Source organism: Megascapheus bottae, chromosome 3 (assembly GCF_031878675.1).
Source record: "Megascapheus bottae isolate mThoBot1 chromosome 3, mThoBot2.hap1, whole genome shotgun sequence".
Lineage (NCBI taxonomy): Eukaryota > Metazoa > Chordata > Mammalia > Rodentia > Geomyidae > Megascapheus > Megascapheus bottae.
In genome coordinates this window covers 37310083-37334675 of record NC_143511.1, presented here as the reverse complement: position 1 = coordinate 37334675, position 24593 = coordinate 37310083, and the positions used below count along the sequence as shown (strand labels likewise).

General features: G+C 40.0%; 1 protein-coding gene across 2 annotated transcripts in view; it reads right to left on the bottom strand.

Annotated features, from left to right (window-relative positions):
* Window positions 1–24593, bottom strand: part of Iars1 (isoleucyl-tRNA synthetase 1) — a 62736-nt gene that overhangs the window by 34343 nt on the left and 3800 nt on the right. For both annotated transcript variants that reach the window (XM_090329937.1, XM_090329938.1), the window contains 14 exons: window positions 22544–22669; window positions 21217–21373; window positions 20003–20122; window positions 18150–18232; window positions 17235–17352; window positions 13994–14141; window positions 13028–13115; window positions 12483–12543; window positions 9793–9888; window positions 8456–8578; window positions 7345–7436; window positions 5548–5646; window positions 3174–3300; window positions 762–835 (listed from right to left, as the gene is read on the bottom strand). In XM_090329937.1, coding sequence (XP_090186063.1) covers window positions 762–835; window positions 3174–3300; window positions 5548–5646; window positions 7345–7436; window positions 8456–8578; window positions 9793–9888; window positions 12483–12543; window positions 13028–13115; window positions 13994–14141; window positions 17235–17352; window positions 18150–18232; window positions 20003–20122; window positions 21217–21373; window positions 22544–22662 — 1505 coding nt within the window. In that variant the 5' untranslated portion in view covers window positions 22663–22669. The remainder of the gene's footprint in view (window positions 1–761; window positions 836–3173; window positions 3301–5547; window positions 5647–7344; window positions 7437–8455; window positions 8579–9792; window positions 9889–12482; window positions 12544–13027; window positions 13116–13993; window positions 14142–17234; window positions 17353–18149; window positions 18233–20002; window positions 20123–21216; window positions 21374–22543; window positions 22670–24593) is intronic.

Here is a 24593-nt window from a genome sequence, read left to right as displayed (position 1 = left end):
CATTATTCACTTATTTGTAGTGAAGTACATAAACCTATGAAAGCTGCAAGGTGTATAAAAGTACTGGACAGCACACACAAATATGCACAGTCTATAATAAACAATGATAACAGTGACTATATAACTTATTTGAATACTTACGATTCTTTATTCATGGTTTAACTCCTACTTTAAAATAACATGCTCTGTTATACTTCTAGCACTCACTTACATCTTATGTTTAACATGTCTCTTGATGCCACCCAGAAGCTCACGTTGGTGAGTGATCTACTTGTACCTTCTAGGTTTGTGAAGCATGTTCTAGGATGTTTATATGACAGCAAAATTTTCGTGGAGCATACTATGAGTAAATAACGCATGACTATGTGCATTTGCAGATTGAAATAGCAGTTCTCAAAAGCTTGCAGAGAAAATGAGCTATACAACTTGTGGGTAGGGATGGGAAGGAAGAGAAAGTAAGGGAAAAGGTGACACTGTCAAAAAAATAAATGTACTCTTTACCTTTGTGCATTACTTTTATAGTAATAATTAAAACACTAATTAAAAAAAAAGGTCTTCAGAGAGTACCAGGAGTATCCAATTATGTACCAGTCACCTGACAGTTTAATCAAAGAGAAAGGGCATATCACCTCAACTTCACATGTACTATCAACAAAGTAATTAATTAACTAGTATTTTACAGGCACTCCTGTAATTCACTACACACTGTGTGGTACAGGAGGATGTCTGGACTGAAGTAAATCAAGCATTCAGAAACTAACCTCTCTCGGTGGAGATCTGAGATCTTTACTCCTGATAGTTCTTCAAGTTCTGCCACGGAACCAATGCAAACTACCTATGAAAAAGCAAAGTGAAGAAAAAGAACTCTCTAGAGCCAGATATCATGCTGAGTTCATTCATATAAAGGACACTGATATCTAGTTTCAGAAATCTTTGATTTCCTTTAGAAGTTCATTAAGGACTGGAAGCATGGCTCAAGTCGTGTGTGTGTGTGCGCGTGCGTGCGTGCGTGCACGCGCGTGTGCATGCTGATACTAGTGTTTGAACTTAGGTTCCTGAGTTCTCTCTAGGCCTTCTTACTCACAGCTGATGCTCTACCACTGGACCCACACCCCCAGTCCAGGAAAGGCTATGAGTCTTTCAAACCTTTCTGCCTGGACTGGCTTCAGACTACAATTCTCAGATTAGCCTCCTCAGTAGCTAGGATTATAGGCATAAGCCACTGGTGTCTAGCTTAATAGTTATTTTTGAAGGATTTACTATATGGAAATTTCTGCTAAAAACAACCTGAATTTTATTCTAAGGCATCTTAGTTTCTTTCTGATCCCTAGTTCTTTAATTGGAATCCAAAGATAATGCTAGAAACAAAATTATTTACTTAGATCACAACAAAATTGCCAGGATTCTATCAGGGTAAGAACTGAGAAAAGATGCTTTCACACCCAGAATGAGATGATCATCTGACAGGGGTTGTACCAGCAGGAATGGCGCGCGCACACACACACACACACACACACACACACACACACACACACACACACTAGAAGTTAATGGTCTGTAATGCTTTGGTTAGCTTTAAAAAAAAAAATTGTCAAGGGGCCGAGAGTTTGGCCTAGTGGTAGAGTGCTTGCCTAGCATGCATGAAGACCCAGGTTCGATTCCTCGGTACCACATACGTAGCAAAAAGCCAGAAGTGGTGCTGTGGCTCAAGTGCTAGAGCCCTAGCCTTGAGAAAATCCAGGGACAGTGCTCAGACCCTGAGCCCAAGCCCAGGACTGGCAAAAAAAAAAAAAAAAAAAAAAAAAAAAAGTCAAGTTTTCTGTTCTCATTTACAAAGTCAGCTTAGCCTTAGGTTAATACTACTTAATGAATAAGAGGATACAGAGGGAAATCAATAAAACATAGGAAGAAAACAGTGAGAATTTCTCTGAGAACACACACACACAAACTGAGTGTTTGTGCATGTGTATGTGTGTATGTGTGTGTCTGTGTGTGTGTGCTGATGTGCTGGCATTGGCACTTGAACTCAGTGTCTGGGTGCTGTCCAATTAGCTTTTCCTCTCAAGGCTGGCACTCTACTACTTGAGCCACATTTCTACTTCCAGCTTTTTGTTGGTTAACTGGAGATAAGAGTACAACAGACTTTCTTACCTAGCTGGCTACAAGCTATGTCCCTCAGATCTCAGCTTCCTGAGTAGCCAGGATTATAAACATGAGTCATTAGCAGTTGGTTACAAACTAAATTCTTTCTTTTGTCCCAGTCCTTGAACTAAGGAGCTGCGTGCTGTCCCAGAGTCCTTCCCTACCCCCTGATTTTCTTTTCTTTTTTTCTTCTTTCTTTGGTCAGTCCTGGGGCTTCAGCAGCTGGGTACTATCTTTGGACACTTTTTGCTCAAGGCTAGTGCTCTGCCACTTGAGTCATAGTGCTACTTCTGGCTTTTTCTGTACATATGGTATCAAGGAATGGAACCCAGTGCTTCATGCATGCTAGGCAAGCACTCTACCACTAGGCCACACTCCAGGCCCCAGTAAGTTTTATTTTTAACACAAGCCTAATGCTTTGTATTTTAGGAACAGCTCCCTTTCTGGCTATTTTGGTGCCTAACTGGAAATAAAGAGTATCACAGAGCCAGGTGTGGTGGCTCACGCCTGTAATCCTAGCTACTAAGGAGGCTGAGATCTGAGGATCAAGGTTCAAAGCCAGCCTGGGCATGAAAGGACCTGAGACTCTTATTTCCAATTAACTTACAGAAAACGGGAAGTGGGGCTTGACTCAAGGGTAGAGTGGTAGCCTTGAGCTTAAGAGCTCAGGGACAGGGCCCAGGCCTATTTCAAGCCCCATGACCCACAAACACACACAAAAAAGAAGAGTATCACAGATATGCCCCAGCTGGCTTCAAACTGTAATCCTCAGATCTCAGTCTTCTGAATAGCTAGGATTATAGGCTTGATTTATTGGCACCTGGCAAACTGCATTTTTATAGAATAAAAATTAAAACCTTAAAGCTAGATTCTTATATCATCCCAGGATTCTAGGAGGAAATAAGTGAAAAACACACACACAGTAAGAAAAGCAGAAAAAAAGCACAAAAAGCCATATTCTTTTATTCCACATTCACCAAGTATGGAGATAGTAACAAAAGTGAACAAAATAATATATGATGCTGCCTCACCTCCTCCAAGTCTTCACTGACCCACAGTGGGATAGGGGTGCCCCAATATCTGTTTCTGGAAATTGCCCAGTCATGTGCATCCTTCAGCCAATTTCCAAATCGCTTTTCTCGTACAAACTCTGGGACCCTGCCATAAACATATTAGAAAAAAAAAAGCCTTTATGTATTTCTTTGGGGACTACATACTCTAGAATGCTAAGCTCACTGTGAGAAACCTATCTTTTGAATGAATATGTCTTCAGTATATGCAACCATCTGTACTGCCACCCCTGATCCTTCCCATACATTTCTGCCACACCCACCTCTCCAGGCTCCTCGTACCTCAGTATCCAGCAATACAGCAATTTCCTCAGCTTATACCTTCTCACTTGTCTTTTGCTGACATAAAGTCTTCTCTGCCATCCCTTCCATTCCTAGTATTACTGCTTTTGACTAGAAAAAAAAGCTCCTAATCCCAGAGGTTTAGCTCTGTATGATACTTCCTAAGTATAGGACTGAGACAGAACACCCCAGGGCTCCCTTCTTCTCCCGTTTATTATACTTAGCATCCTATGCAGATCAGTTTCTATGCTTATAGCCATCTTTCTACTAGATATCCAGCAGGATATCACTAGGGAACTAGTGAGCTTGCTAGCCACAGAAATTCAAAATGTTTCATGAGAGATGAGGATTTTATTATTTTAGAAAAATTACAACTTAAAAATCACAACTTTCATTCTCAATTCTCCCCAAATCCCATGTATTATTGAGTCCTGTGGGAGAACAAATTTCAGTGTAAATTCGCAGTGAAAAATAGTTTTTGAAATACATACAGCCTTGTTCCATGTATTGCACACACAGACTCAAAGGAACCAATTTGGGTTTTTTTTTTGCCAGTCCTGGGCTTGAACTCAGGGCCTGAGCACTGTCCTTGGACTTTCTCAAGGCTAGAGCTCTACCACTTGAGCCTCAGCACCACTTCCGGCTTTTTTCTATGTATGTGGTACTGAGGGATCGAACCTGGGTCTTCATGCATGCTAGGCAAGCACTTTAACCACTAGTCCAAACTTCCGGCCCTCAATTTGGGTTTTTACGTGTCTGTGTTGTGATATCCCCACAAAGACAAGTGCAGGAAACATCACGTACTCCAGGACTGGATGAGATGAAGCATAAATGACTTTGGCAGATAAAGACAAAATAATGCTTACTCAAAAAATGAACTCTTGGGCTAGGAGTTTGGCCTAGTGGTAGAGTGCCTAGCATGTATGAAGACCTGGGTTCGATTCCTTAGTAACACATACATAGAAAAAAAAAGTGGTGCTGAGGCTCAAGTGGTAGAGTTTTAGCCTTAAGAAAATCCAAGGACAGTGCTCAGGCCCTGAGCTCAAGCCCCCAAGACTGCCCCCCTCAAAAACTTTTGCCCCCCCCCCCCAAATTCTTGTGTTTAATCTCAGGGTCATTTCCTAGAAAGTGGCAGTTGCTTATTTGCATTTTGTGTGTGTGTGTGTATATGTGTGTGTCAGTCCAGGACTTGAATCATGACCTGGGTATTGTTCCTAAGCTTTTTTTTGCTAGACTAGCACTCTACCACTTGAGCCATAGCTCCACTTTTGATGTTTTGGTGGTTAATAAGAGATAAGAGTTTCACAGACTTTACTGCTGTCCTGGCTTCAAACTGTGATCTTCAGATCTCAGCCTCTGAATAGCTAGGATTACAAACATGAACCACTAGTATCTGGTTGCCATGTTTTTAAAAATATATAATTTTAGGACTAAGAATGTGGCTTGGTGATAGAGTGGTTGGTGGCTAGTATTCATGAAGCCCTGGGTTTGATGCTTCAGTACCACATACACAGAAAAAGTCAGAAGTTGAGATGTGGCTCAAGTGGTAGAGTGCTAGCTTTGAGCAAAAGCTCGGGGATAGTGTCCAGGCCCCAAGTTCAAGCCCCAGGACTGGCCAAAAAAAAAAAATTAAAATTAAAATAAAGAAAAAATACTATTTTATTGTTGTTATTAAGGTGCTGTACACAGGTGTTACCATTTCACAAGTTAGGTAATGAGTACTTGTTTTTGTGTGGACATCACCTCTTCCTTTACTTTCTCCCATTTCCTTCTCTAATCCTTACCCACAAGTTACACAGCTCATTTTTCACATAGTGGACACTGAATAGCATAGCTGCATTTGTTTGACATTGGGTCTTAAAAAAGGCAATTGCTTCCTTACATGCAATATTGCAAGAAGAGTCTTACTTCTGTCCTATAACATTGAATTAGTCTCTGTGACTTAACATATAGAATTAAAGACAACTGATACAATAAACAAGAAAAGATGACTATTAGTTTGGACTCCCTATTAATTTGCAAAGGATAGTATGAGGAAACACCTTATGCTCACCAGTAACAGAGGTCATTGTTCTTCAGAAGCTGATCTGCCATGTGTTCCACGCGCACAAACCAGCTGGGTACCGCTTTGTAAATGAGGGGAGTATCTGACCTGAGGATGCAGAATCATAGAGGCAGCATGCAGGCTCTCATAGGGAGATCAAGTTTCATTTTCTTTTTAATACCATCACTGTCTACTCAGCAAATATTCACTTTCATTATACAAATATCTCAATTACCAAAACTGGTCAGCTCTCTTCATGATACAAGAAGGGTAAAAGCAAAAAAAAGAGTAAGACTAGAGCCAAGTTCTTGTGACTCATGCCTATATCCTAATTGTTCTACATCTTTGGATTCTGGGTTGAAGCCAGCCTGGGAAACAAATTTGGGAGACTTTTTCCTCCTATCAATCACAAAAAGCTGATCTGGGCACCTCTGGTTCATGCCTGCAACCCTAGCTACTACTCAGAAAGCTGAGACCTGAGGACTGCAGTTCAAAGCTAGCCTGAGTACGAAAGTGTATGAGACTCTTATCTCCAATTAACCATCAGAAAACTAGAAGTGGCTCTGTGGCTCAAAGTGGTAGACTGCTGAACAGCACAAGGACAATGCCCAGGCCTGATATGAATCCCTATGACCAACCAAAAAATGGATGTAGAGGTATGATGGCTCAAGTGGTACAGCATCAGTCTTGAGCAAAAAATGTAAACCAAGAATATTAGGTTCTGAGTTCAAGCCCTAACGCTGGCATGAAAAACAAACTACTACCACCAACATCAAAAAACAGAGTTAGAAATAAAAAAGCTCTGTTCATGGCAGTTTTCTGAGGTGTGATATGAATGTGAGCACAGAGAGCAAAATGTGGAGATTAAGTTTTAGGCTAATAAATATTATATTTTCATCTGAATATTTATTTATTTATTTTTTTGTTGGTCCTGGGGCTTGAATGATGGGCATGGGCACTGTCCCTGACCTCTTCAGCTCAAGGCTACTGCCCTACCACTGGAGCCACAGCGCACCACTTCCAGTTTTCTAGTGGTTATTTGGAAATAAGAGTCTTAAAGTCTTTAGTGCCACTGGCTATGAACCAAAACCTCTGATCTCGGCTTTTTGAGAAAGTAGGATTACAGGCATGAGCCACCTTGGCTCTGCTTTTACATTTTATTTTCCCATGCATGTTGTTTACTGAACTTAAGCCCAGACATTGTTTGCTTAAGCTTGTCGCTCCATTACCTGAGCTGTAGTTCTACTTTTTGTGAGTAAATTGGAGATAAAAGTCTCAGATTTTCATATCTGGGCTGGCTTTGAATTGTAAACCTTAGATCTGAGTAGCTGAGATTATAAGTATGGCCCACTGGACTCAGTCTATATTATGATCTTACATTAAAACCTGACAATCTTATTAGTATCTCAATAAATTCTATTATAGAATTATAGAAATATGTCAACCTAAAACCAAATTTAGTGATAATACAAGTTATATTTGCATATATTTCTTCTGTTTTTTTTTTTTTTTGCTTATTTTTAATTTGGTGGTTGTTACTGGAATTTGAACTTATTAGGCTTTGATTTGCTAGGCAGGCTCTCTGCCACTTGAGCAGTAGTGCCAGCAAGCATATCTATTTTTGTCATACTACACCTAGGGGAAAAGATAATTCTATGCATTTATAAGCCTCTCCTCCAAATGAAATAAAGGCAATTTCCAAGTACTAACTATAGGATGCCCATAAGATGGATCTATGATTTGAAGGCACAGTACATATAAATATATACACAAACCTGAAGCTCCACAAGTCCTTTCTCCTCTTACCTCCAGCAGAAAGGGTAGCTGTGAGTGAAAGTGCTGGCAATAAGAAGTCGGCCACGCTCCTTCAGTGTCCTGATAATGCTTTTGTCAGCATCCTTAAAAAAAAGAAAAATAGAAAATTTAGTCACTAAACAGAATACTATATTTAGTAACAATGCAATTAATTACTAAAATCTGACCTTTTGCTATGAAATGAAAGACACAAATAACACATATCTTTTAAAAGTAGTCTGTTAGGTCAGGCTCAGTGGCTCCTATCTGCAATCCCAACTCTCAGGAAGAGATAAAGAAGATGCAATTCTAGGTCAGCACAGGTAAAGATTTAGTGAAACATTCAATAAGCTAAATGTAGTAGCACATGCCCAAGGTCCCAGGGGCTTAGGAGAATATAGGGCCAGCTACTCAGGAGGCCAGAGATAGAATATTTGTCAGAGGCTGGCCTAGACAAAAACAGAAGGCCCTAGTCAAAAAATAACTAAAGCAAAAAAGGTCTAGAGGCATGACCAAGTGGCAGAGCAACTGTTTAGCCACTACAAGGTCCTGAGTTCAAATACTAATTTTGCCAAAATTACACACACACAGAGTATATTTACATGACATTCTGTTCAGAGGACAAGATATAATTCAGTGGTAAAGAGCTTGTCTAGCATGCACAAAGCTCTGGTTTCAATCCCTAGCAAAACAAAAAACAATAGCAACAAAAAGCAAATTGTTCATTTTTTTTTAAACCAATCAAGTAGTTTTTAAGTAGTTGATATTACATTCTATAACACTTAAGGTAGTAAAGTTTTCCATAGGAAATAATTTAGGATCATTGATGAGAAAAATCAGATTTTCTGACTTCTATTTCTGAAGCTGAAGCATTATTACCTCTAAGATAAGGACCCTTTGACAATAGCTGGTGTATTTGTCTTTGCTGATCTCACACAGTGAAAAAAATCCAAACAAACATTAAAGACAAAATAAAAAGAACTTATTGATTACAATAATGTGATTAATGATGTAAATAAAGAAAGGTACCAATCAGTTCTATTAATTTCCTTAATAGGGAAAAAAACCTGATGGATAAAATAAGTATGAGATAACCAAATTTTCTGTCATATGAACTACAGACCTTCACATACTGTCCAGTAAAATCTGTCACTTCTGCTGTGAAGCAGCCTGAAGCATCCACAGGACAAATGGGGACTGAGTCTTTCTGAATAATGCTGGCATCCATACAAACCCGAAAGTCATCCTGGGAAAGGCAACAGGAGGCAGGATGGAGAGAAGAGAACAGAGAAACAGTATTTAAAAAATGTGGCTATAAGGGCTGGGAGTTTGGCCTAGTGGTAGAGTGCTTGCCTAGCATGCACGAAGACCCAGGTTCCATTCCTTGGTACCACATACTTAGAAAAAGCCAGAAGTGGTGCTGAGGCTCAAGTGGTAGAGTTCTAGCCTTCAGAAAAATCCAAGGACAGTGCTCAGACCCTGAGCTTAAGCCCAGGACTGGCCAAAAAAAAAAAAAAAAAAAGTGTGGCTATGGAGAAACACGAAAACACAAGATAATAGATTTGAAAGGATTTTTCCCCAATATTTCAGGATCTACAATGGATCACCTTCAGCCTGTTTACTGAGGATGACACAAGAACATTTAAAGAATGAAAAGCCTCAGAGCCAGGCAGAAATCAGACCATCCAGCCCTATTTTCCCAAGTACTATAGTGATCCATAACCGTACTAAAACAAAATCAGTTTGATTTGTTACAACAGTACATATGTATATCCACAAGTATGAGACATGAAGTATTTAGTACATGAGACTGATGTATGTACAGATGAAATGTTCTTTAAACCCTTCCAAGAGATACCCTAAAGGGGCCAGGAATTTTGCCTAGTGGTAGAGTGCTTGCATAGCGTACCTGAAGACCCAGGTGGATTCCTAGGTACGACATACATAGAAAAAGCCAAAAGTAGTGCTGTGGCTGAAGTGGTAGAGCTCTAGTCTTGAGAAAGCCCAAGGATAGTGCTTAGGCCCTGAGTTCAAGACCCAGGACTAGCCAAAAAAAACAAAAAGAAAGAAAAAAAGCAACACCCTAAAAACAATGGCCATACTGATTTAATGAGTAAACTGACTTTGGATGGCATAGCTGCACTAGATTACACCATCATGCTTCACAAACACATGAAGCATGTTAATAATAATAATTAGAGCTCCATGTCAATGAATTAAGCAATGGCCTAAGCATTCTATCACTTTAGATCATTTCACCCTAACAAGGATGCTGGGAGAAAGCAAACTGGTCAGGATTAATGGGAACTGTATATACAAGTTTTGTGACCACTTGGGGGCAATGAGCCACAAAAAAAGCTAATACAATGGATTAGACAAAGTGAAGAACTTTAGATCCACAGCTGAGCACCCTATGATATTAACTTCTCACAAACACTTTTGTGGAATTATGCTACTCACAGCACCGAAGTAAGGGGCTTGATGCACAATGCCTGTGCCTTCTTCCTCCTTCACGTAGTGGTCAACAAGCACAGTGAAAGCACCCTTCTCTTTATACTGGAAAAGAAAGGCCAGTGTGCATCAGGGTAAAATACAATGGGTTCAATAACGATAAGAACCTGTAATCATGAAAAATTATTTCCAGATAAGAGTTCACCAATTATTATAGGTTGGAAAGAAACAAATTCATCTAATACTCCATTTACTTTGATCATGGCTCACCAGAGACACAGGACATAATTATCTGAAGATGTGCAGAAAAAATTTCTAAACTCTCTGGCTACATAAACCGAGCCTTTTCATTAATCTTAAAATCCACCATTGTCCCAGAATGAGTTTATTGTACAGTCTCAGAAAACTTTTTCCCTCTCTAGCACCAAGAAGTCATGGGTTAAATTCCTACCACCAAAAAGTGCTTTCCCACTTCCTCCCAAAATGCTCCGTAAAGAATGCATTTCTTGGGCCGGGAGTTTGGCCTAGTGGTAGAGTGCTTGACTAGCATGCATGAAGATCTGGGTTCGATTCCTCGTAACACATACATAGAAAAAAAGTCAGAAGTGCATTTTCAGTCAGTACATGTGCTTTGTTTCTTCTTTTCCTTTCAATTCAGTTCAAGGTCTTCAGACATTAAAGTAAAAAATGTCATTACATGATCATGCCTGTAATCCTGCTAGTTAGGGGGTTGAGATCAGAGGATTTGAAGCCAGTTCAGGAAGAAAAGCCCACCACATTCCATCTCCAAAAAGCTGGCCTGAAGGCACAGCTCAAGTTCTAGAGGACCAGACAAGCGAGCTAGCCCAACAGGCTCAAAGCCCTAAATTCAAGTGTTGACACACTCAACCACATACACACATCCACTATTCCAGCCCTACTTCAGGATAAAGCTTAAGTGACTTGTCCAAATCACACCCACTAACAGTGATAAAAAGCCTGAAGCAACCTCTTCTGGCTTATTAAATTTAATGTTACTTTAAATTATACCATGGCACTCTGCTTCCTTAGATCTTAAACTAAACCTTTAATCACTGTAACTCAAATCAAGTTTAAATAATTTTGGAAGGTATGGCAAGAAGGTACTTAGGAATGTCTTTGACATAGTAGGATATGGCATGAAGGCACTTAGGAAGTGTCTTTGACATAGTAGGCTCTTAAAATCATATGCACACAGGGCAAACCTTTGAGTATCAATGAATCTAACTAGAAGTGAACAAAGGTATCACTTTACAGTTCAGAATCTCCCTAAACTCAGCTTGGGCAGCCTTCCTGGCCAGCTCAACACATGCTACTAAGGGGTGCAGTCCTGTCCCTAAGGCAACATCTACAATCATAGCTCCATTAAAGATTTCAGAACAGTTAGGTGCTAGTAGTTTCCAGACTACTCAGAAGGTTAAGATCTGAGGATTGTGACTTGAAGCCAGCCTGGGTGGGAAGTCTGTGACTCTCATCTCCAATTAACCAAGTCAAATAAAGCTGAAGTGGAGTTGTAGCTCAAACTGTAGAGTACCAGCCTTGAGATAAAAACTAAGAGATAAAAGCTTGAGATAAAAAGCTAAGAGACAGAGCCGGGTATGGGTGGGTGCAGTGGCTCATATGTAATCATAGCTATTCAGGAGGCTGAGATGTGAAGATCTCGGTTAAAAGCCAGTCCAGACACTGAAGAACTGTGAGAGCCATATCTCTAATTAACTACTAGAAAATAGGAAGTGGCACTGTGGCTCAAGAGGTAGGGTGTAGCCTTGAGCTGAAGAGCTTAGGGACCACACCCAGGCCTAGAGTTTAAGATCCACAACCGAAAAACAAAAATGTCAGGAAGCTTATTTAATGGATAAGTGCTACTCATCTTCTTCCACTGTATACTGGGTAATTATTCCAGAGAGACTTTTCACTTCAGCTGAAGTTCTTGTCTAGTGTGGCCCTGCATATTGTTATAAGGGAGCCAAACTTTCTTGAGACTTTTTTTTTTCTTTTTGGTCAGTCATGGTGCTTGAATTGAGGGCTGTTTCTGAGCTCTTTTTGCTCAAAGTGAGTAATCTAACAGTTTGAGCTATAGTGTCACATGCTGACTCATGCCTGTAATTAAAGTTACTCAGGAATCTGAGAAATGAAGGATCACAGTTCAAAGCCAGCCCTGCAGAAAAGTCTGAGAAACTCCATCTTCAGTTAACCAGAAAAATAGGAGGCATGGCTTAAATGGTAGACTTACACATTTTATGTACATTGGTTATTATAGGCATTTAACATAATCTGACGAATAGATGACGGACTTTCCTGTCAAAGGTGGCTCTGAAGCATGTTTAGCTAGGCTTATAAGGATTATAGGTGTGAGCCAACCATTACCATTACCCAGCTCCTGAGATTTTTTTTTTGTACGGCTTGAACTCTGGGCCCGACATTTTCCCTGAGCTCAAGGCTAGTGCTCTGCCACTTGAGCCACAGAACCACTTCCGATTTTCTGGTGGTTAATTGGAGATAAGAGTTTCACAGACATTCTTGCTGGGGCTGGCCTTGAACAGCAATCCTCAGATCTCAGTCTCTTGAGTAGCTAGGATTACAGGTGTGAGCTATCAGTGTCTGGCTTTTTTCTTTTTTGGTGTTGATCCATTTCAGTTAGCAAAGTATAAAGAGCTGCAAAATACTGTCTCTGGGCTTACCTTCAGAAAATAGTCAAACAAGGGCTTGTACGTCTTGCCTTTAAGACAGGCACCAGGGAACCTAGAAATATGAGAAAGGTAAATTCAAATGAGTAATAAGGTTAAAAATCTAAGAAATGAAATTTAAGTCACATTAAGTCACTATCCCTTCTGGTTAAACACAAACTAAAGACTTAAAACTTAATCTGAATATAAGTAATATAGCTTTCAGATAATAAAGCAATCTCTACTCTATCTCTCTTTCTTTCTCTTTTTCCTTCGTGCTCAGATTGGGGAATGAATTCAGACCTCACCTCCTTGCCTGGCTTTTTTGCTCAAAGATAGTGCTTTGTCATTTAAGCCCTAATTCTACTTCTGGATTTTTGGTGGTTAATTTGAGATAAGTCTCAGAATTTTCCTGCTTGGGCTAGCTTCAAACTTTAATCCTTAGATCTCAGCCTCTAGAGTAGCTAGGATTACAAGTATGAACCACTAGTGAGTGCTAACGCTTGTCTTTTTAAAAGCAATGTCAGACACACATACCCACAAACTATTTAAATAATCACCTTTCAAGTATCTCATAGTCACTTTCCAACTTATAGAGTGCGGATAATCTGGCTTCCATTAAAATGAGTAATTTTCCTCTTGCAACATCTATGAAAACAAGGACAAAAGTGGAACTCAGTAATATTAGATGACCTGACTTTAAGGAAATCAGTGGTTCACAAAGTAAAGTTCTCCAAAATTACATCCTTTTACATGTTCATTTGGTCATCTATTCATTCAGATTATTTAAAATGCATATAATAATCAATGCGGTTAACTGAAGATGGGAGTTCTCAGACTTTTCTGCAGGGCTGGTTTTGAACTGTGATCCTCCATTTCTCAGGTTCCTGAGTAGCTTAGATTACAGACATGAGTTACTATGTGAAAGTTTAAATTTTTTTCTTTAAATTTAAATTTTATTATTAAGCAGTTGTACAAAGAGGTTACCATTTTTAAGTCAAGCTATGAGTAAATGCTTCTTGAATAATGCTACCCCTTCCGTCATTCTTCCCCATCCCCCACCGATCTGTACTCAAGTTATAGAGTTCAATTTTTATATAAAGTACTTAAAAGTAATTTTTTAAACAATCAAAAGATACAACAATGGATGGCTTTCCAAGTTGTGTTCCTTAATATATTCTGAATCTTCTTCCATACATTAGTGCACACACACACACAAAATCTCACCAGGGCCGGGTGCGGAGGCTCAAGCCCTGAGCTTTTTTAACTTAGGTAGTGATCTACCATGCTGAGCCACAGTGACACTTTCAGTTTTCTGGTGGTTAACTGGAGATAAGAGTCTCACAGAATTTCCTGCCTTCGAACTAGAATACTCAGATATCAGCTTCCTGAGCAGAATTATAAGATATAAGCTACTAGTAGCTGGTGACTTTAATTTTTTGGTTTTTGAGATAGAGTCTCATTACCTAAAAAATAAAACAATTGTCCTACCAACATGAATCACAAATAACCAGGCACTCACTCACCTTTAACCTTTACGTATTGCATATCAGGATTAACACATACAGCAAGGTTACTAGGTAGAGTCCAGGGAGTGGTTGTCCAAGCAACTAAAGATATATTTTCATCTTCCTCCAAAGGGAATGTTATAAATACTGAAGGATCTTGAACCTCCTGAAATAGAAGTATTTTCTAAGATCTATAAAAACAGATATATATTCAAAAAGAAACTGATCATAAAATTAAAGTATCATACCATCAACAACAAAAGAGCCCAAAAACCAAATGACCAAAAACTAGAAGGGGGAAAAAAATCTAAATTTATATACTACAAGCCAGTAACGATGTGTGGCAAGGTTGAAAGGGCTATTACAACTCAATGTGTTTAAATTCTTAACTTTTTCAATAAGAATATAGTCTATCTTTTATAGGTTAGGAGCTCCCTAGCAGGAAGGTAGAGCATATAAAAGTACTGCTGCCAGCAGGGTGTAGTGGCTCATGACTGTAATCCTAGCTATTCAGGAGGCTGAGATATGAAGATCATGGTTCAAAGCCAGCCTGGGCACTAAAGTCCATGAGACTCTTATCTCCAATTATCCACCAGAAAACTGAAAGTGGTGTGAGGTTCCAGGGGTAGGGTGGTAGCCTTGAGCTGAAGAGCTCAGGGACAGCACTCAGGCCCAGAGTTCAAGTACCATAACTGACAAGAAAAAAAAAAAGTATGCTCCCCCATAAATTCTAGTATAAAGCACAAAGATCCATATTTTAAAATGGTCATAGTAACATTTAAAAAATGAACTATGTCCTTTAAAAATACCCTGACATCTGGGGCCCGGAGTTTGGCCTAGCGGCACAGTGCTCACCTATCATGCATGAAGACCTGGGTTTGATTCCTCAATACCACATACATAGAAAAAAGCTGGAAGTGGTGCTGTGGTTCAAGTGGTAGAGCTCTAGCCTTGAGAAAAGTCCAAGGACAGTGCTCAAGCCCTGAGTTCAAGCCCCACAACTGGAAAAAAAAACCCCAAAAAACAAACTCCCTGACATGTATTAAAAGAATTCATAAATTCCATCTTCAAAATTATTAGCAAAGGCCGGGGGTGGTGTCTAATGCCTATGATCCTACCTACTCAGGAGACTGAGATCGGAGAACTGCAGTTTATGGGCACTACAAAAGTTTATCAGACTCTTACCTCCAATTAATCACCAGAAAACCAGAAGTCATGTTGTGGTTCAAGGGGTAGGGAAGTAGCCTTGAGCTGAAGAGCTCAGAGACAACACCCAGAATTCAAGTCCCATGACCGACCAAAAAAAAATTACTAGTAAAAAGCTGTAAGCCTAGCAAATACAAGGCCAGTGGTTTAAGTCCTAGTATTGGACAAAAGAAAAAAGTAAATTATCATTTAAAAACAGATGGTTTGAGAAAATTACAAAAATGGCCAGGTGCTCATGGTTCATGCCTCCTATCTTCAGGAGGCTGAAATCTGAGAATCATGGTTTGAAGCCAGCTGAAGTAGGGGAGCCCATGAGACTCTAATCATCTAACTACCTAAAGCCAGAAATGGAGAGGTAGCTAAAGTGGTAGAGGGCTAGCCTTGAGTAAAAAAGCTCATGGACAGAACTCAGGACTTACGTTGAAGCCCCAGTGCTGGTACTAAAAATACCCAAAAACCAAAACCAAAACAAAACAAAACAAATGAGAATAGTTCCTAAACAGACACACGAGTGAAGATTGTTCATGTTTCAGAACTTCGTGTTTATCTTCTTTCCATAATATTCCAATGTCTCAACATCTCTATCCTATTTCATAAGAAAAATAACCTGCCAGTGCGGTGGCTCATTCCTGTAATCCTAGCTACTCAGGATGCTCAGATCTGAGGATCGATGTTCAAAGCCAGCCCAATCACTAACGTCTGCACTGAGGCTCCAGGACAAGGGTGGTAGCCTTGAGCTGAAGAGCTCAGGGACAGTGCCCAGGCCCAGAGTTCAAGCTCCGTGACCGAGAAAAAAATAAAAAAAGAAAAAACAGGGGCCGGGAGTTTGGCCTAGTGGTAGAGTGCTTGCCTGGCATGCACGAAGACCCGGGTTCGATTCCTCTGTACCACATAAATAGCAAAAAGCCGGAAATGGTGCTGAGGCTCAAGTGGTAGAGTGCTATCCTTGAGAAAGTCCAAGGACAGTGCTCAAGCCCTGAGCCCAAGCCCAGGACTGGCAAAAAAAAAAAAAAAGAAAAGAAAAAACAAATAAGAAAAATAACCATAATATAAATTTTGTACTTCAAACTGAATTTCTTCCTATACCTTTGGTATAAGGTAGCAGGTAAGGTATAAAACACCCAAGCCATGGGCCGGGAGTTTGGCCTAGTGGTAGAGTGCTTGCCTAGCATGCACGAAGACCCGGGTTCGATTCCTTGGTACCACATGCTCAGAAAAAGCCAGAACTGGTGCTGAGGCTCAAGTGGTAGAGTTCTAGTCTTGAGAAAAATCCAAGGACAGTCCTCAGGTCCTGAGCTTAAGCCCAGACTGGCTTAAAAAAAAAAATCACACAAGGCAGTAACCTTGAAGAAATGGCAACTGAAGGAAAAACAGGTCAGCACTAGATTTGTTAACTCAAGGAGAGGCAGAAAACCATGGCCAAAATAAATAAGATCTCTTATATTAAGACATAATATAAAAACAATAAGAGGGAAATTTTTTTTTGTTGGTTATGGAGCTTCACCAACAGGGCACAGGCACTGTCTCTGAGCTTTCTGCTCAAGGCTGGTGGCCTACCACTCTGAGTCATAGTACCGCTTGGGGTTTTCTGGTAGTTGATTAGAGAGAAGAGTCTCATGGACTTTCCTATTTGGGCTGGCTTTGAACTAAGATCCTCAAATCTCAGCCTTCTGAGTAGCTCTATACGATTCCGCATTTACTCATGTGTGAGTGGCATGAGGGGTAGTGGACTAGGCTTAGAACTCAGTGTCTTGTTCTCATTTTGGCTCAAGACTGTCAAGCCACATCTCCACTTCCAACTTTTTTAGTGGTTAATTGGAGATAAGAGCCTCATAGACTCTACTGACCAGGCTGGTGTCAAAATATGATCTTCATTTCTCAGCCTCTCGAGTAGCCAAGAGCTTCTGTGCATGACTGACAATAATAACCACATTAGAACACTATACTGATCAATAAATGAGGCTGAAACTCTACATTGGGAATAAGAGGGAATACTTGCATGATCACAGACATTCAACCTCCAGGTACTAATGCAGCTCAGCCTTTCACATACCTTGTAATTCTGGTGTGATTCAAAGTTGGAAAGAGGAGTATTACATGCAGTGGAGAAGGGCATGACTTTCACACCTCTATATACAAGGCCTTTGTCATACAGTTGTTTGAAGACCCACCTAGCAAGTTAGGAGAGAAAGTTTTATAATTACATAATGATGTACCAATGATATAAACCAATGATACTGTACATATTAGCGAAAAAATTGACATTTTTATTGAGATGCTGAAAAAGGTTTTTTTGCAAGTCCTGGTGCTTTTTGCCAGGCCTGGGCACCAGTGCTCTGCCACTTGAGCATAGCACCACTTCTGGCTATTTCTGTATATGTGGTACCGAAGAATTAAACCTAGGACTTTGTGCATGATAGGTCAAATTCCCAGCCCAAAAAAGCTTTTATCAACAAATTAACTATGGCTGGTCTTTTCCCTTTAGAGTCTCAGGCCCTTTTGTGCCCGGGCTGGCTTTGAACCTTGATCCTCAGATCTCAGCCTCCTGAGTAGTTAGGATTACAGGCATGAGACACTGTGTCCGGCTCATTTAAGTTTTATAATGGAAAGTTTTATAAAAGCAATGTAAAAAGTACAAAACACTGGGATTAGAATCAGGTATGACTCCCACAGTTAGTAAAAATCTTCTAGTGAATACTTTAATTGTGTTGCCTTACGCTTAGGGTACAGAAACATTACAAATACTCTGCCTATTTTCATTTTCATAATCTGATTCTTATGTGCTTAGCACAGTAAGTGAGTTAAACTTTCTCCCACTAAGCTGGGACACAGTTCAAAGTAGTGGGATTTCATTGCTTGAATAAAGAAACTATATGGATCTGAAAGCAAGCTAACTGATCTTAGAACATTCCTCCTATGCTAAGAGAATACAAAATTTCATCATATTTACCACTTTAAGTAAACCTACCAGACAGACTCCATAAACTGTGGATATAAAGTTTTGTAGTCATTGTCAAAATCAATCCACCGGCCAAGTCTGGTAACAGTAGACTTTAAAAATATGAATATTAGAATAAAGTTAGAAAAATTAAATTTGCTATTATGCAACAATGCTTTTAAGTTTTTACTTTCATATATAAATTTGAGAAATCAAGTCAATGGTTCAGGCAAATCACTAAACAATACCTTATGTAATGTCAGAAAACATTTTTTTTTTTTTTGCCAGTCCTGGGCTTGAGCTCGGGGTTTGAGCACTGTCCTTGGACTTTCTCAAGGCTAGAGCTCTACCACTTGAGCCTCAGCACCACTTCTGGCTTTTTTCTATGTATGTGGTACCAAGGAATCGAACCTGGGTCTTCATGTGTGCTAGGCAAGCACTTTAACCACTAGGCCAAACTCCCGGCCCCTAAGAAAACATTTTTCTTGGTATTTACAAGTATTCATATATAAAATTCTACCAAAACCACTATGTGGCACAAAGCACAGAAAGAAGTACTGCTACCAAGAATCATCAATGAATGTTCAAAAGTTTGAGGTTTTCTTGCCCCAAAGTCCTATCATAAAATGAATCATGAAGCAAATATTAGACCATAAGGGACATTCTGTAAAATAACTTGCAGCTAATATGCAGCTCAGTAGCAGAGCACCTGCTTAGCATTTATCAGGCCCTTAAATCAATCCCCAGCAAAACACACAAGCAGGCAGGCAGGGACACACGCACATGTGTGCTCCATGCACACACAAAGAGAACAATAAATATTTGAAAAACAAAGACTTGCTTTAGACCATGTTTGTGATTTTATTTTTGGCCAGTCCTGGGACTTTAACTCAAATTTGGGTGCTGTCCCCGAGTTTCTTTTTATTGCTCAAGGCTACTGCTTTACCATTTGAGCCATATTCCACTTCTCTGGGGTTTTTTTTTTGGTAGTTATTGAAGTTTCACAGAATTTTTTGCCCAGGCTGGCTTTGAACTGCAATCCTCAGATCCCAGCCTTTTAAGCAGCTACGATTACAGGCGTGAATCACTGGCACCCAACCTATATTTATAATATTTTTTTTTTGACAATCCTGGGCTTGGGCTCACGGCCTGAGCACTATCCTTGTGCTTTCTCAAGGCTAGAGCTCTACTACTAGAGCCACAGCACCACTTCTGGCTTTTTTTTCCCACGTATGTGGTACTGAGGAATCAAATCCAGGTTTTTGTGCATACCAGGCAAGCACGCTACCACTAGGCCAAATTCCCGGCCCAATGAAAAGTTTTGAAAAGAGAAGAGACAAAAAGTCCTACGTCAGCCATTGGTGGCTCATACCTATAATGACAATTATTTAGGAGGCGAAGATCTGAGAATGGCAGGTTGAAGCTATCCTGGGCAAAAGAATCCATGACTCTTACCTTCAAAAACCCAAAGTGGATGTCTGGTTCAAGTAGTCAGGTAAAAAAAGCCAAAACAAAACAAGATCTGGTCAAAACTCAAAAAAAAAAAAAATCTGAATTGTTGCAATGGAACATTCTAGTACATCAGAAAAGCATAATTCCTGTATATACTATCAGCAAGTAGGAGATTAGGGAAGACTAATTAAGTGTACAGCAATCAGGGTGGAAAAGAGTGTAGTTGACACTTATAAGCTTAGAAGTGGAAGCTAAGGACACATTCTTTGGTATACACAATAAAAGAGGACAGTAAACATTTTTTGTGTCAGAATCACATGAGAAGCATACTTTTGGGAAGAGCTGATAAAAAGTACAAAGGACCATAAACCATTTCAATATCCATTTAAAAACAAATTTTCTGTTCATTCTCTGACAATAACCCAATATACCTTCCACTCAGCAGAGTATCTCATCACAATTGCCCGGCACTGACGGTTATACTCGGCAATCCCCATTTTGGCCACATCCTCTGGCCCTTTGATTCCAAGTGTCTTATCAATTTCATATTCCTGAAAAAGTTGCAATGATGGTTAATATCTTTATAAACCTGTATTTATAACTAAGCAACCCTAGAAAATAAAACTGCTTCTTAACATTTTTCTTGTTAAGTAGTTCTACAAAAGGGTTACAATTTCCTAAGTTAGGTGAGTACAATGCTTCTTGGTCAATGTCACCCTCCCTTTGTTCTCCCCCTTTCCTACCTCAAGTTACATATTTCATTCTTTACATACTGTACACTGAATACAATGACTATATTTGCTTATCTTTCCTCCCTTTATTTCTGTGGGTTCTCTCATCCCCTGTTTTCCGCTCCTCAAAACATGTTTTCACTTCTTGGTATTCATTCTGACAAACTGACACACTTTAGTTCAGCAGGATTACCCTTTGAATTCTTCTCCTAGTCAGTTTGTGTGTAAATGCATTGAGGCCTGTGCATGTAAACAACTTGCTTGAACTCTGGGCCTGGGCACTGTCACTGAGCTCTTCAGCTAAAGGCTTCCGTCCCTTGAGTCATGGTCCTACTTCCCATTTTCTAATGAAGTGAGATAAGAGTCTTTGAACTGTGATCCTCAGATCTGAGCCTCCTAAGTAGCTAGGATTACAGGTGTAAGCCACTGTGCCTGGCTATAAACAACTTTTAACAGAACATGAACTCTCATCTGGGCCTGTGGCTCACAACTGTAATCCTAGCTACTCAGGAGGCTAAGATCTGATGATCAAGGTTCAAAGCCAGCCCAGGCACAAAAAGACCAAAGGACGGAGAGTCTTATATCCAATTAACCTCTGGAAAACAGGAATTGGGGCTTGGCTTAAGAGTAGGGCAGTAGCCTTGAGTTGAAGAGCTCAGGGACAGGGCCCAGGCCAAGTTCAAGCCTCATGACCCCCTCCTCCTCCCCCCCAAAAAACCATCATGAACTCTCAGAAAATCTACACAGAAAATGAACCATAAATAGTGTTATGGACATACAGAAGTGAAAGTCTTATATACAGTGAACATTCATTACACTTTAACATAGTATATGATAAAATGTATTCCTTAGAAAAGTAACAAGAACAATAACACAAATAACTAGAATATTATAAGACTGGAGATTCAACCTACCACAGGTAAACCATGACAATCCCATCCAAATCTTCGATCAACATGAAATCCACTCTGGTGAGCATATCTTGTAACTATATCTTTAATTGTCCCTGCAAGTATATGTCCATAGTGAGGCAGTCCAGTTGCAAAAGGAGGTCCATCATAGAAGGTGAATCTAACAGAGGTAATAAAAATACATCAAAGTCATTTAAAAATGATAGTCAAGATTTACTTCTCTATAAGTAGATCCTTTCATAATACTGTGTATTAAGGAAAAGAGAAGCAGTAAGACTAGAGAATTCCAACTTAATTGGTTAGACATTTAACGCAGATCCTACTTTCAGAAAGTCACTACTAGGAGTGACAGGGCTGGGGAGGTTGCTGATGCACTATTTATTCTTCTATCATTCCCATAACAGAAGGTAGATTATTCATCCTGATCCTGATTTATCGGTAAAAGGAGGCAACAAACACCTATCTTAGGATTCTTTTTGTTGTTGGTGGTGTTTTTGTGGGTCATGCAGTTTGAACTCTGGGCTTCGGTGCTGTTCTTGAGCTCTTAAGCTCAAGGTTACCGTCCTACCCCTGGAGTTACAGCCCCACTTCCCCGTTTCTAGTGATGAACTGGAGATAAGAGTCTCCAGGTCGTTACCCAGAGCCCTGGATGGCTTTGAACAGAGATTTTCAGATCTCAGCCTCTTGAGTAGCTAGGATTACAGGCATGAACCACTGTATCTGGCTTCTTAGGAAGTTATTATTTTTTAAAATTTATTGTAAAGGTATTGCACAGAGAGGTGACAGTTACACAGGTAAGGTAATGAGTACATTTCTTGTTGAATACTGTTAGCCCTTTCTCATTTTAGGAAGTTTCAGCAGAAAACATACATAACTCGCCTTTAGGTATGAAGGGAGACTGGTACCATAATGGCCATTTATAGAGACTTAGACTTAAGTGAAGGTGGAGGTGATGACAAAAGTGAGTAAGAATGCTGTTTAGAAACTATTTATATTACTTCTTAATGAAATGGGGCAGAAAACAGTCTCAGAAATAACAACTCATCCCCTGTATTTCACCTTTATAATAATAAGCCTATAGTGAAGCTTGAACTCAGTATTTAATGGTTGGCTTTTCTGCTGGTACTCTACCACTGAGCTATACCTCAACTTCTGGCATTTTTGCCAGTTGACTAGAGATTAACAATATCATACACTGTTTTGCCTAGGCTAGCTTGGAACCTCAATCCTCAACCTCCTGAGTAACTAAGATTATAGGTATAAGTCACCAGTGCCTGGATAGAAATGACTACTTTTAAGAGCGTTACATTCAGCAAACAAATTCACATACTTTGGCCTATGTTTTGATTGCTTTAAGCATTCCTGAAAACAATCAAATTTGGACCAGAACTCCAAGATTTTCTCTTCTTCAGCAGGAAAACTGATGTTTTCTGGAACTTGTTGTACCATTCTGTTGCTGCAAGAGAAACCAAATTTATTGTTGTGACAATTGAAATAACAATATATATACCCTTAGCCATATTCTACATTAAATTTAGTGGGTAAAACTCACATCTGTTAAAGTGTGTGTCCTCACCCTCTTTTTTGTGGGCGGATTGAATTCAAGGTCTGGACAATGCCCTTGCGCTTTCTCTAGATTAGCGCTCTACCACTTGAACCACAGCATAGTTTTTCTGTGTATGTAGTAGGGAGGAATCTAACCCAGGGTTTTGTACAAGCTACAGAAGCACTCTACCATTAGTCTTGGGCTTGAGCTGAGGGCCTGAGCACTGTCCTTGGACTTTCTCAAGGCTACAGCTCTACCACTTGAGCCATAGCACCACTTTCGACTTTTTTCTATGTGGTTCCGAGGAATTGAACCCAGGTCTTCGTGCATGTTAGGCAAGCACTCTACCACTAGGCCAAACTCCCAGCCCCTCTGGATCAATTTGTAACTGAACTAGTGAGCAATCCTTGAGCCCCTTCCTCTTCACTGCCTATTTCTTCTTACTTAAGGTTAAGAAAGGAACAGGAATTTCAGTAATGAGAACAGTGAAAGTGAAAAACCTCAAGTACTCAAGAAATACAGCACTCTGGGGCAATGTACTCTAGGAGAAAAAAAGCTCTACAAGCCTTTACTACTTCTGAATATACTAAAGCAATGTATTTTAAGCGTAACAACTGACCTAAGTCATCAAAAAAGTTTGTGACAAGTTATGTCTTCTCTTTTAATCTCAGGAATTTTTCAAATACCAAGAATGTTTTTTTTTTTGTTTTTATTTTTTTTTAATTTTTGGTTTCTGTTTTCCTTTTCCTCCTTTAACAGAAAAAGGAAGTTGGGTGTTGGGGGCTACACCTAGTCCTAACTACTCAGGAGGCTGAGATTCGAGGATATAGTTTCAGAGCCAGTTCAGTAGCGTGAAAATCCAATTAATTAGCAAAAAGCTGGAACTGGAGGCATGGCTCCAGTGACAGAGCTCAAGGTCCTGAGGTCAAGCCACAACATACCATATAGAGGTACCACAAAAGAAAAAGAAAAGGAACAGGTGGGCCACTTAATATTAAATACAAGTTGTAAGGTTATTTCATATCTAGTGTTACTACAACCCCCAGCATTTCAAAGATGGAAAAACAGCATTTCTGTTTTTGTCGGCTTGTAAGAACCCGGTTATAGATATAGTTTTTGTTGTTGTTTTTGGTTGTAGGACTTGAACTCTGGGCTGTCCCTGAGCTCTTCAGCTCAAGGCTACTGCTCTACCCCTTGAGACACAGCGCCACTTCTGGTTTTCTGGTGGTTAATTAGTCTCTGGGACTTCAGTGCTGGGGCTGGCTTTGAACCTTGATCCTCAGATCTCAGCCTCAGAAGTAGCTAGGATTACAGGCCATGAGCCACCATGCCTGGCTAGATATATTTTTTAGAACCTCAGCCCTTTCCCCAAATTAGATGATGTAGCCTGTGTTAGCCCTATCACTGATCCTGAAACTGCACATAACTCTAGCCTCCAGCAGCATCAGTGGAATGCTGTTCAATCAAGTCAGATCACAATTGTTGGCTCCCTTTCCTCGGTCTCCACCCCTATCCTCCCCCCAGCCCCCCGCCTACTTCCTATGTGGTATCTCTGCTGTCCAGTGACAGCTGCAGAAGACCCAATAGGTGACTTCGTGAAATTGCTTATGATAAGGCCTCCTGTAAATTTTGCTTCTGTGAATCAGCTTGCTTGCAGGCAGGAGTAGGGAATGTAGAACCCCCCACAGAAAGCCCCGCGGAAATGTGAAAATTCTAGCATGGGGAAATTATAACCTGGGCCAAAACTTAGAAGGACATGAACAGTCTGGAATGTGAACCTTGTTCTGCTTCATGATCGTTACTGAAGTTGTTGTTTTGCTTAATGACTTATGAC